The sequence below is a fragment of the Columba livia genome, chromosome 6 (genome assembly GCF_036013475.1).
Source record: "Columba livia isolate bColLiv1 breed racing homer chromosome 6, bColLiv1.pat.W.v2, whole genome shotgun sequence".
NCBI lineage: Eukaryota > Metazoa > Chordata > Aves > Columbiformes > Columbidae > Columba > Columba livia.
Genome location: NC_088607.1, coordinates 35,044,439 through 35,056,325, shown reverse-complemented (window position 1 = coordinate 35,056,325; position 11,887 = coordinate 35,044,439). Strand labels below are relative to the sequence as shown.

The 11,887-nt window shown below is 52.4% G+C and overlaps 1 protein-coding gene and 1 long non-coding RNA gene across 27 annotated transcripts in view; one reads left to right on the top strand and one right to left on the bottom strand.

Annotated features, from left to right (window-relative positions):
• The window catches only part of LOC110361651 (uncharacterized), a 44,888-nt gene extending 36,487 nt beyond the window's left edge, over window positions 1-8,401 (top strand). For 4 of the 6 annotated variants that reach the window (XR_010473572.1, XR_010473570.1, XR_010473571.1 and 1 more), the window contains one exon: window positions 4,317-8,401. This is a non-coding gene — a long non-coding RNA (uncharacterized LOC110361651). The remainder of the gene's footprint in view (window positions 1-4,316) is intronic. The other 2 variants (XR_010473573.1, XR_010473574.1) reach the window with 1 other exon arrangement.
• Window positions 1-11,887, bottom strand: part of COL13A1 (collagen type XIII alpha 1 chain) — a 64,299-nt gene that overhangs the window by 29,841 nt on the left and 22,571 nt on the right. For 11 of the 21 annotated variants that reach the window (XM_065067993.1, XM_065067992.1, XM_065067994.1 and 8 more), the window contains 10 exons: window positions 11,474-11,500; window positions 10,751-10,786; window positions 9,592-9,654; window positions 8,991-9,017; window positions 6,263-6,307; window positions 4,604-4,636; window positions 3,802-3,828; window positions 3,095-3,157; window positions 1,105-1,158; window positions 311-397 (listed from right to left, as the gene is read on the bottom strand). In XM_065067993.1, coding sequence (XP_064924065.1) covers window positions 311-397; window positions 1,105-1,158; window positions 3,095-3,157; window positions 3,802-3,828; window positions 4,604-4,636; window positions 6,263-6,307; window positions 8,991-9,017; window positions 9,592-9,654; window positions 10,751-10,786; window positions 11,474-11,500 — 462 coding nt within the window. The remainder of the gene's footprint in view (window positions 1-310; window positions 398-1,104; window positions 1,159-3,094; window positions 3,158-3,801; window positions 3,829-4,603; window positions 4,637-6,262; window positions 6,308-8,990; window positions 9,018-9,591; window positions 9,655-10,750; window positions 10,787-11,473; window positions 11,501-11,887) is intronic. The other 10 variants (XM_065068010.1, XM_065068014.1, XM_065068011.1 and 7 more) reach the window with 7 other exon arrangements.

The window sequence follows — 11,887 nt, the reverse complement described above, 5'->3', positions numbered from 1 at the left end:
CATCCTGCCTCCCCATGTCCTCCCTGCCTGGAGTACCACAGGGACTAGAGGCTGTCATTGGTTCCAAGCGACCAGTTTCTCACAGAGCCCAGAGGGGATTTAGTTGAGCACAAGGAGGGTATTCTCCTTCCAGAAACACACTTCACAAATTCTCTCGCCTTCAGCATTTGAAACAACAAAACTAGAACACCCTGCAGAACCCCTTCAGCAGGTAGTCAGAGGTGGGTGCAGGTGAATGCAACCTTTTCCCCTTCCCACACACCTGGTGCTGGGCACAATCCCTCACATCGCTGGAGGAAAACACACTCACCTTTGGTCCGGGGGGCCCTGGCAGACCTGGAGGGCCAGGTTCTCCTTTAGTTCCCACCAGGGCATTTTCAGCACTTCCCTTATCTCCCTGTTCGCAAGAAGAACAAGCCATGCACCACAGTTTAGTTTCTGCATCTCCATAATTTCACTTGCCAAACTGTTGGCTTAGAGAGACAGGGCCCAAGACAAGGTCCACCAGCCAGCATCTTGATAGCCTAGAACGTTCAGAGCCACCAGCTGCTCAGGAACCAGGCCAATACATAATAGTTCTGCCTGGGTATGCTTGCACCAAGTTGTCATTACACCCTCATCTTTTCCTGAAATGGCCACTGTCATTCAGTGCACTGTCCCCTTTCCCGAAGGAAAAGCACCTTATAAAAGTCTGATTCAACAGGTGGAATTTCTATCTATATCCTAGAGCACAGCAGAAAAATATCACCACAGTTTCAGAGCTGAGCTTTATCTGACCTGCCCTGGGTCTCTACTCTCCCAACTCAGAGCACAGCAGTGCAGCTCCCAAGAGCCCATCTCCTCCTCACATGTGCATCCTGGAGCAGGAGCGGCTGAAACGCCACCATTCTGTGGTCATGTTCCCAGGACCAGTCCCCCCCTCGCTTCGTGAAAGTTCCCCACAGAAAGGGAACCCTTGTCACATCCCTGGCTGGGGCTGACAACCAGCCGAGCTCTGCACAACACGCTGCAGTGGTGACCCAGGAGCGCATGAGCTGCATGCAGGAGGCAGGAAGGAAAGGAGATGAGAGTGGCCCCCCCAAAAAAATCAGAGAAGATACAAACCTTCATGCCAGGGAGTCCAGGAAGCCCAGGGTCACCAGCGCGTCCCTTCTCACCCTGTTGGCAACACAGACATGGTCGGGGCTGACTCTGCAGGCTCTCTGTCCTGGAGAAGCAGCTCCTGGTTTCAAACCCTCTTTCCCTTCCCCAGGCAATTTCATTTTAGGCACAGACAAAGCATCCTCCAGCAGTAGCTGCTCGGGACAGTGAACGTTTGCTCCTGTCCTTTAGACTATCCCTGCACAGCATTGCTTTCTCTCCAAAGGAAGGTGGATGGGAAAGGGATCCAGGATCCCCCCTGTGCATCCACCTTGTCACTCTGGTCCGCTAAACCCTTTTCTGTCAGCCCTTGAGCACAGGCTCACCCCACTCCATACATACAGAGAAGTTCTTGCCCAGGGCGGATTTGATTTGGAGTGCAGGACTTTCTCTGTGCCCTGACAGAGTTCAGCTATTTTCACAGCTGTACGCTGCTTGAGTCCATCCCAGTTCTCACACCTCCTCATTACAGTTCGAATTACACTGCTTCGCCTTGGCAAAAATCTCACAACCACCACTCCTGCACCTCTAACAATGGGCGTTGCTTGCTCCCCAACTCCCAGTTTCATCATGCTCTTAAAAGAAAAGCAGTGCAGTGTCTCAGCAGCCAAGCTCTGTGACACATCCTGATTGTGAAAAGCAGTGAAAATGAGTGGCAAAACCAGCAGAGACTGGAGATGGTGATGTGGAACAATGCCTGGAGAGCAGAACCTGCTGGCTGAGCTGCAGGAGGCACCATGGAGGATGCCACGGGGCAGCGAGCAACCAAGGGCATCCAGCATTCACTTGATAAAGTGACCTTGCTTAGTTCACCATGGCATCTGGGTCATCTTTGGAGTGCCAGAGCTCAGGTAGTGGGATTTATGTTCTAGTCAGTCCATTCCATGCAGCTGCTAAACCCCTGGTTTCCAGCTACAGCGTCCTGTTCGGCAGTCTGCATATTGCCAGGACAGAGAGTGACACCAGAGGTTTGTTACCATGGTGTTTTAACCACATCGTCAGAGAAACGTATGCTCTTACCTGCAACCCCCACACCTCCAAAATTTAACAACGCGTACAGGCTACAAAGAACAACTCTAAACCCCTTTCCGCAGCAGGTGCCCAGCTCTCACCGCTGCAGCAGCGCACCCGATCAGCCAAGCCAGCGAAGAGCTCGTCGTGGCGCCATGCCATTGCCTGCAGAGGCTGGTGCTGCACACCAGTGCTCAAGGGCACACATCTGGCATGCAGGGGACTTGCATCAATGCTCCAGAACAGACATGCACTGGTGGAAAATAATTAACTAGCAGCATTTATTTTTTTTAGGCAATTCTAGAATGCAGTGACCTCTCTGTCTAAGGCCATCTGGCCTCCAGCCACCTGTAAGGCTGCCACCCAGCTTTCCTCCCTGCCAGAGCATGCACATTGCTGCTGCGAATTACTGCTTCTCACCCCAGAAAGAAGGAAAACGTTTGCAGGATCTCACACCCAAAGAGAAGGTTTGGCCTTTGGGGTTTTTGCTAGGATACAATGTCTAACTCTGTCCCAGCCCCTGTGAATCCCTTTTGGTGTCCTGCTTTTCATTCAAGGACTAGTTTTCAATACACACGCCCATAAGGGCTACAGAAAACATCCTGTGCTGCCTGAACAACAGCGTAAAGCAGCAGATTGCTTTAGAAGGGAGGTCAAATTACTGAGTCCCTGTTTGGGGTGTTATTTCTGGAATCAAAAAGACGCAGCACTGTCCTTAATCGTTCCCAGGACAAGACTACGTCCCAGGCATCCCATGCTACCCCGCCTGCCGCCAGCCCCCCACCTCCTGCAAGCAGGAACACGCAAGCACTTCACCAAGGGGGGAAGAACCAGAGAAGGACACATAATCCCTCGCAAGCACGACAGTGCAACGCAAAGCGGGGTCCCGCTCGCAGGAACACAGCACTGCCAGGACACCGAGCCCAAACACACAATGTCCTACCCGCTGCCCCCTCTTCCCTGGCAAACCTGGGGGGCCCATCCTCCCTGGGACTCCAGGATCTCCCTTCGTGGGGAAGAAAAGAGACAGAGAAGGTGTCTGTTACATGGCTGTCGCATGCTGTAACATAAGCCAGCGGGCCTCAAACAAGAGGAGCCAGCTGTTCAGAAACCAAGCTGGCTGCTTGGTGATGGAGAGCAACAGGGTATTTTTGTGCCTTGCTCGCCACAGGAGCTCAGGCCAGGTCACGCTACACTGAGACAGGGAGGCTGTGCAGGGCAGCTCACACGGCGCACGACAGAAGAGCTCCCTGCAGTAGCACGGGGACACTTCTGGGGCACGCACAGGTACCCAGAGGCCAAGAGGGACAAGGGAAGGGGGAGAGGGAACGCACTTATACTTGCTAAGCAAAGTGTGCTGTGCGAATTCTGTGGAGTAGGGGGAAAAGGAGGAAAGCAGCTAGAGGGTATTCCCATCAACACAGACATGAGCAGGAGGGAGGGACTCTGTTTGCAGTACAGCCCCCCTCTCACTAGGCACCACTACTTGCTACCAGCACTTTTCCTACACTGGCAAGTGCCAGCAGGGCCTGGATTTGGGTGTTGGGAAGTACAGAGCCATTCCTCAGCTCCCTCAGGTGCTCTGGGGGGCGGGAAAAATACACAAACCAAGCCAAAGTGCGGGTTCAGAGCAGAGTCTTCTGACAGTACCTTTTCTCCTGGAGTCCCAGGCTCGCCCTGGAGTGGAAGAGACAGGAAAATAAAGTGACAAATCAAGATGAGAGACCACAAAACCTCCCAGAGCTACCAGAGCAAAGAATGTTCATCTGTTGAGACCTTGGACTTGTAAATAAGGGCATCATGATGCTTTAAATACATATTAGTATTTGTGCCTGGAACTTGTTTTTCTTCATTAGCCGGCTCCTGGGCCACTGTAAGAAGCCAGCAAGCCTCAGACAAGAGGCTTTTATGAGGCTGAGGAACCAGGTTGCAGTATGTCAAGAGGAGGTTCACCAGATACAAGAGGGCACAATAAGACAAGACCTATCCGCTGGCATTAGGGAATTTGCCTGCTCCTCGCTCTGCGCGCACAGGAGCGGAGCGAGGCCGTGTTTGCAGCTGGGGTGGTGGGGGAGCGGCGTTCATACGGGACCAGTGTGGCATCAAGGAGAACACCCTCCCCACCAGCCCTGGAAATAACTTCTTATTTCTCTCTTTCTCCCCAGCAGCTGGAGGAATCAGGACAACAGCTCCTTGTCTCATTGTGCATCTCGGATCCCCGGGGCAACTTTAGCCCCTAAATCTGCACTTGGCCTTTTGCTCTATCGCCATCCCATCACTGCTGTGGAGTATCAGGAGTTCACCGACCACTCTGCCAAAAGCAACAGCAGTTCCGATATTCCCCTTTAGTCGGAGCTGCCCGACAATTTTCTGTGCCTTCTGCTCTCCTCACTCCAGGCCTTGCTCTTAAGCGCATCCTAGTTAAGCCGTTGCAGCGCAGTGTAAAACTGACCTTCATCCCTGCGGTCGCCACCCCCGGAGCGCCCTGGAAAGACAGGAACACCTTGTTTGAAATGAACCGGACACGAACTTTTAAAAACAAAGCAGAATCAGCCAGGTGGAACCAAAAAGGCAAAATCCACATTTTTTCCTTTCTGAAACTCAGAAGTAATGCTGCAGCACCACACAGCACGCATCCTCCTTCCCTGTGCAGGCCCTTCACCTATGGCAGTGGCTCTGCTTCCCAGAAAGCTCCTCCAGAGACAGATATCGTCAGCACAACCCGGTCAAGACAACCAGATTTCCACCCTCCCCGGTTTTAGTCCTGCAAGTGAATCAAAGGCCAACAAGCAGAACAGTGTCAAGTAACTCAGGAATGCAAAGGCAGACTGAGGACCAAACACCCGTTCAGCGCTTGATCCCAGCTACATCAGCTCGAGCATCCTGAGCAAGGCCAGCTCGTACCCCAGAGCTGGCTTTTCCATCCGTTCTGTTTTCCTCACCAAAGCCAAACCCTGCAGTAAATTTTTGAGGAGAGCTCTGAAGCCAACCACCTTAGGGAAAAACAATACTTCCAGGCGCTGCAATTCGGGCACAATTCTGCAGCACTGAGCGAGCCACCGCCACGAGACCATGGAGTCCAGCAATCCGAGAGAGCTGCTCCCACAGGGACAGTCATGTTTTCCTCGACAGCGCCGGTGTAAAAAGCAGGTCTTCCCTGTCAGCCCTTTGCTCTAACATCTCTGTACGCCCTGTGTTAATATTAGTTAGGTCCTGGTGAAAAGGTCCAGTTAGTGAAGCGAGTATGAGGGATACTAAGGGTGTAAGGAGAGGGGAGGGGTGAAGCGGTGTTAGGGGTTGGGGTGTAGCACATGAGGCAGAGAGGAGGACCGGGAGCCAAGTTCAAAGTGAAAGGAGCTTCAAAAAGTTCAAACAAGGAGGAGTGGGGAGCCAGAGAGCAGCAGGATCATACCTCTCAGCTTTCTGAAACAGAAATCAGGGACAAAGCTAAAAAACACAAGGACAGAAGATGGAGATCAGGGATTCTATGCAATAAACGGGGGAAAAAGCATTCCAGATGGTCTCGGGGTTAGTAGGTTTTAGTGAATTCGGGCTAGAGTCATGAAAGGGCTGACGTGCAGCGAGTGGCTGGGGTTAGGCTTTCGCAGCGCATTTGGGACGCCTGTTCCTCACTCTTTGGCCTTTAAGTGGCAGATTATGTTATTTTCTAGTATTTATCCTCAAACCGCGATGCACACACATGCAAGCTTGCTTGCACGCTGATCCTGACTTGTCACTGCATTAGTGCAGGTTCACACCTGTGCAACCCTACCAACCACACATCGCTGAAAGCCCCAATTTACAAAACACCAGTTCCCTATAAATGTCGGCAATCGGCCGCTCTCACTAGCATAAAGCATTAACATCCTGATGTTGCAAGACAGCATCAGACTGGGCATGCCATTTGCTTTGTAAAACACCTCTTCCCCGCCATCTCCTTCATAAATTAGGCCCTGTATTTTGCAATTTAGAAGCAGAAAGAATTCAGCTGAGGAGAGCCATTGACTGACAGACACACACACAAATCCAGGCGATGCTTGCACATCAGGGACAGTCGAGAGGTGTGGGTGAGACCAGGCAGACAAGCGTCACTCTGCTGTTTCCGAGGTACCTTAGAGCCATGTCTTCCTGGCAGCCCCGGCATGCCTCTCTCCCCCTGGAAGCAGAGTGAGAAACACAGAAAAGAGAGCAACAGACACGAGGTGAGGAGAAACCCTCCTGGTGAGACGAAGCGCTGCCCGTGTCCCTGACCCTCGCCAAGCCCACTGCCCCGGCCAGGGCCATTTCCCATTGCAGCGCCTCTCGAGACCGTTTGGCACAGCAGGGCTGAGCACAGTGTCCGCATCCCTCTGCCGCATCCCCCACCACGGCATTCTGCAGCGACTACAGGATGGACAAACGTATCTGGGGAGACACAGAAGCCAAGGGCTGCCTTGTATTGTTAGCCTGAATTCTATCTGATGGTAAATGGAAAACAAACCATCTTTGGACAGACTGATTACCATTTTTTATTCTAGGTGTTTAGTCCTTGCTTGGAAGGACTGTTAAGCAGGGATATGTATATATGCTTATTTTAAAAAAGTACTTTTTGCAAGTATGGCATCTTGCAAACTCTACTTTATAAAACGCTGTCTAGTACTATAATATAGAAGATCTGGGCAGCATGGGTACCTCCTACCCTATACAAGGTACTTAACTAGGGTATTTTCAGCCATAAGAAAAATAAACTAGTAATTATGAACACTTCATAGTGAAGAAGTGGGGACCACTCTCAGTCCCTCCCTCCCAACTGTGCTCCCTGGTTTTGTTCTTAAATGAGACCAGGAGGGCCAATGCTTTCCACCTGGGGACCCCCTGTGCTTGCAGAGGCTGCCCCCCAGAGCAGCCCTGCGTGGGAAGTCATTCCCCGTCCCTGGCACTTTCCTGGAGGAAACTGCCTTAATTATTTAGCCCTGCAAAAGCCAAGCCCCCTCAGGGAGGGGGAGAAAAGCAGCCCCTTGCAGAGGGCAGGTTACAGAGCAGTGTTTTCTGACCATGGCCTCAGCCGGCTCGCACAGCCCCCGTCGGCAGGATCACACAGGCACTAGAGCTAATTAGAGAGCAGGAGCAACAAACATAACCCTGCACCATTAAAGAGCAGGAAGAAAGCCCAGAGCCAAAGCCAGAGAAGAAGCACGAAAAACAACTCCACAGAGCATCTTTGAACCCTATGCATTTGAAAGCCATAGTAATACAGTGAGTACCCACCAGGCCGGTCCCTTTGGGCTGAGAAAGCACCGCACAGGGTGCCACGCTATCTGGTGCGCAAACCCACCAGAAGCAGCGCTGCGGCGGCACAGCCGAACCAGGAGCTGCGACACACCACCAGAGGCAGATGTAGAAGGCCAAGATCCCTGCTGGGCTCCGGGAGCACAGTCAGCAGCATCGCCCAGCTCTCCTAAACCTTGCACTGATCTAGGTAACACCTTCCTGCTCCCCTGTTCTCGTTGGGCAAGAGAGGCCACAGCTCTCCAGCCAAAACCCTCACACCTTCCTCCCCTGCAGCTTTATACCCACTCGGTGCCCGTCACGACAGAGCATGCCCGTGCTGATCAGCTCGTTAGCAGTACTGGCTGCCAATTAAAAGAGGGACCCTTCCTTTTTTGCTCCTTTCTGTGGAAGGCAGATTACGAGGAGGTTATTGAGCAAGGCTGTGGCCAGTTTCTTTATTACTCTTTCCTCAAGAGCATGAGAAAAAGACTCAATCTAAAGACCTTTCGAAAAACACCCTGTCAGTAAAGCGGAACGTGATGACTAAGCTGGGGGGCTGTGAGTCAAACGCTTGTTCAAATGACACAGCTGATCACACTTACTGGCTGTCTAGTGACCCTCATGGGACACAGATGTAGGTTCTGGGTGCAATTCTGCTTTCATTTACACAGGCGCACACCAGGAGCGGTGCCTTTGTGCTTGATGGAATTACGCTGATGTGAAGATGGACACGGGGGAGCCTTTAGACTTGACTTTATTATTTCTGAGGAGGCGTCGTTTCCTTGTGGGAGGACAATTGCTGCTGTTCTGTTCAGCTATTAACCCAGACCCTGCACTCCCCAAGAACCTTTCTTTAAACTTGATGTAACTCACCCATGCTAAGTTTGAAGGGGCCTTTTCTCCCTTCAAACAGTAATCCATCCAGATGGAAAAAATATAGAAAATGTATATGCTACACGATAAATGAGATGCACGCCACATATTAAATACTTGAAATGTATGTGTCACTGGTAATGCCTTTCAAAATATGACAGGACCAGTCGTTTCTCGTGATGTTTAAGATGTACGGCAGGACACGGTATGCTCAGACTGTCATGAACGCTTGCCAATGTTGCAATGTTTTAAGCACAGTCTGCATTGAGTAATGTACTTTAAATATATGAGCACAGTAAATTTCAGTCAAATAGATAACATCTGGGCATAAAGCATAAGAGCCTGTAAAGTGTCCAGCAACAGACAGAAATCCCAGTGCCAAACCTCAGCCTGAGCTGCAGAGTTGGAGCGGATTTGATGCGTCAGCTAACCAGGTTTTATGAGGAAACCCCAATCCAGCCCATCAAATGGAGAGCTGTAAAAAGTCACCAGCAAGCTTCATAGTCAGAGAAATGCCTTTGGTGAGAATCTAATTCCACCAAACGGATACAGGCTGCTTGGAGTGCCTGTCTGTGGCTAATCAGAGCACAGATGTGTACTCCATCCAACACCCCAGAGCTGCCGCAGACCCAGCCTCCTCCTACAGCCCAGCAGCCCAAGGACCGGCGTCTCCCAGGTGATCTGCCATGGTACAAAACTGTGTTTCTTGTGCCTACCTTTATGCCAGCGTCCCCTTTTTCACCCTGCCCGGCGGAGAACAGAGAGGGAGGAAACAGAGAGGGACAGTGAACGCGAAGAGCAGTCAGGCAAGCAGTAAAATCATAAGAGCAATGGCCAAGGAGAAAGTGGTTGAAGGAGGGAGGGGGCAATAAATGCAACTCCAGGCCACCAGGGACAACTGGCTCCTGATAATAACATGGTACCAGCCCAGCCTGTTGGATGCTGGAGGTCACCCGTACTAATGCTTTTCTACATCTTTTGGGTGTAGAAAAACTATCAATCCATTCCATGGACCAGAATTATCCTCGTTCTCCCAGCCTTAATACAAAAGCCTCTAAAGGCTGGGTCAGTTTGAATCTTTACTGGGGGCCTGTGCAGGGCTGCACCTGGCCCTGGTTCAGCACAACCGGGAACTGCTCTGGCCAAAACCTGCTCCGTCTCTTTACACAGGAGCAAGTCTCTCTGTTTCCAGGGCTCACAGCAGACAACCGCCCGCAGCCCCTGGCACCCGCGCGTTCCTTTAGCGCATCTCTGGGCTTGGGCGCCACTTCCCTGCCCCTGGGAGGCAGCCCCGCTGGCTCTGGGTTGAAGGGTTACCTTGGGGCCAGTGGCTCCGGGGAGGCCGCGCGCGCCGGGCAGGCCTGGCTCACCCCCCTCACCCTGGGGAAGAGGAGAAAGAACACGGAGGGAGAAGCAAACACAGTGAGCAGCAAGAACAGGAGCCTGTGGGACGCCTGAAGGGTCAGTAAAGCTGTGTAAGGGGTGTCCCACACAGGGGAGCCCACCACACACCAACCTACCACCTGGGGCCCTCTGGGAGAAGAACACCATTCTGCATCAAGATATTCAGGCTGCAAAGTGTACAGATTGAAGGGAACGGTCCCGTGATCCTATATCGTATCAGAGTGAACACCTTTGCTCAACTCCCTGCTTTTTTCCCCCCTTTCCCCTGACCCACTCCCCAGGGAGGATTTTCTCTTCTGCTTCATCCGTTGCTTCCACCTTTCCCAGAGAGAGGTCACAACCTCGGGATCGTTCCTCTGACACGAGTGCAGGCTCTCCGCTTGGTGAGTAAATGAGCCGCACGAGTGGTTTCATGTGCGAGGGGCTCGTAGGAGAGGCCCCCGCTGCGAGGCCGTTGTGGGGACCCCTCAGCGCTGCGAGCGCCCGCCCAGCGCCCGCAACCGGATGGGCTCCTAATGGAAAAACGACAGCTCGCTGGAAGCAGAGGCAATAAATCGCGTCTGTCCGCAGAAGTGGGCTCTGAGTCCGCGGGGGCTATAATTCCCACTTCCTGACATAACAAAAACTTCTCAGTTTATACAGAACTAATTGAAAAGCTCTCAGGTCTTGTCATTTTGCTCACAGAGCACCAATAAAGCAGCACGGAGATAACAGGGGACACAAGACTCCCGCCTGCTGGGAACATTCGCCTTCCCCTTCTCCAGCTGCCACCACTTTTGCAGTATCTCTTCATCCCCTCTCTCCCCTTTGATCTCCCTTTGTGTCTCTCCTCTGTCTCTGTCTCTTCATTACACCCTCTGGGCTTGACGACCCTACTGTTAATGAGCTGCTGCTGAAGGCATTCAGGCATTGCCAGCTTCTGCCTTCTAACCTGGACTCTTTCCTGTCCCAGCCCTGTGTCCAGCGGCAGCAGAGCTCGGGGGGCTCCAGAGTCCAAAGGTTTGCAGCCACGATCGTGCAAGGCATCAGCGCACCTTAGTTCACTTAACAATGTTGGAGCTCCCCGTCTTACCTTTCTGCCGGGGTATCCCTGAACCCCAGGGTCTCCCTGCAAAAGGCAAAAAGACACAGTGAGGCTTGGCCCGGGAAGGGCAAATCCCTGCCCTTCTCCCTGGGGATGGACGGACATTCTGTGGGGAAAATCCACCTGTTGCTCAGGGTGGCTCTGTTACGGGCGGTGTGCTGAGCCCTGGTGTGGATGGTGCAACAGGCACCGGCAGCTGCTGCCAGCTCCGTGCCCTAGCTCTGCTGTTCCCATCTCCTCCCCGGGCCAAATATCTCCAGTAAAAACAAATGGGGGTGGGTGGGTGTCTGCAGCTGAAAAACAACAACCACCACCTCCCCACTTGCATTTTGGCAAGTGAATAAATGGGAAGCTGTGGCGGAGTTAACAATAGCATTGCAAAATCAGTTCCTGAAGCGCTGGTAAATGCTTTGGGAGTGGAAGAAGCCAATAAAGCTGTGTGTGGCAAAGGATTTTGCAAGAGGGGCTGATGAGGCGTGCCTTGCTCGGCCGAGATGCGGCTCAGCCGTGTCGCCCGGACAAAACCCATGAGTCAGCACATGGCCCGGCCCCAAAGGCAGTGCCGAGCTGTGCTAGAAATCTTTCTCAGCGGTTTGATGTAACCTCCTCTCCCCATCCGCCACCCATTAAAGTGTACACAGCTCTCCTTGCCAGGAGTGTCCACCTCTGTTCATCACCTTGCTCCCTTCTAAGCCAGGTGGGATGTCTCACCTTTGGTCCAGGAGGCCCAGGTAAGCCCTGTAGATAAAATCAGAACAGACTGGAGTTGGCACACGTAGACAACATTTCGTGGGCTGCAGGGTGACGGGAGATGCTGGCTGCTGCCGTTTGAAACGCCACTCCACAGAGACGATTGGCACCGGCAAACTCAAACGTCCCCGGTCTATTCTTCACATAGATGGAAGTTCTCTTAACCCACGCTCCCAAATCAATTCACGCCCATCACACTCTGTGCCCCCAGCCCTGGGCTCGGGGAATCACAAAACCAAAAAGCTGCTTTGCATTGTGCTCCAGCATCTTTCTTGTTTCTCTAGCTTTGCTTGGGAAACTCGTTCCCAGCCCACAGTGCAGCTCTGTAGTAAATCAGGTTGTGCAGCTCCCTCTGGCAAGCTAAACGGGGAGAAA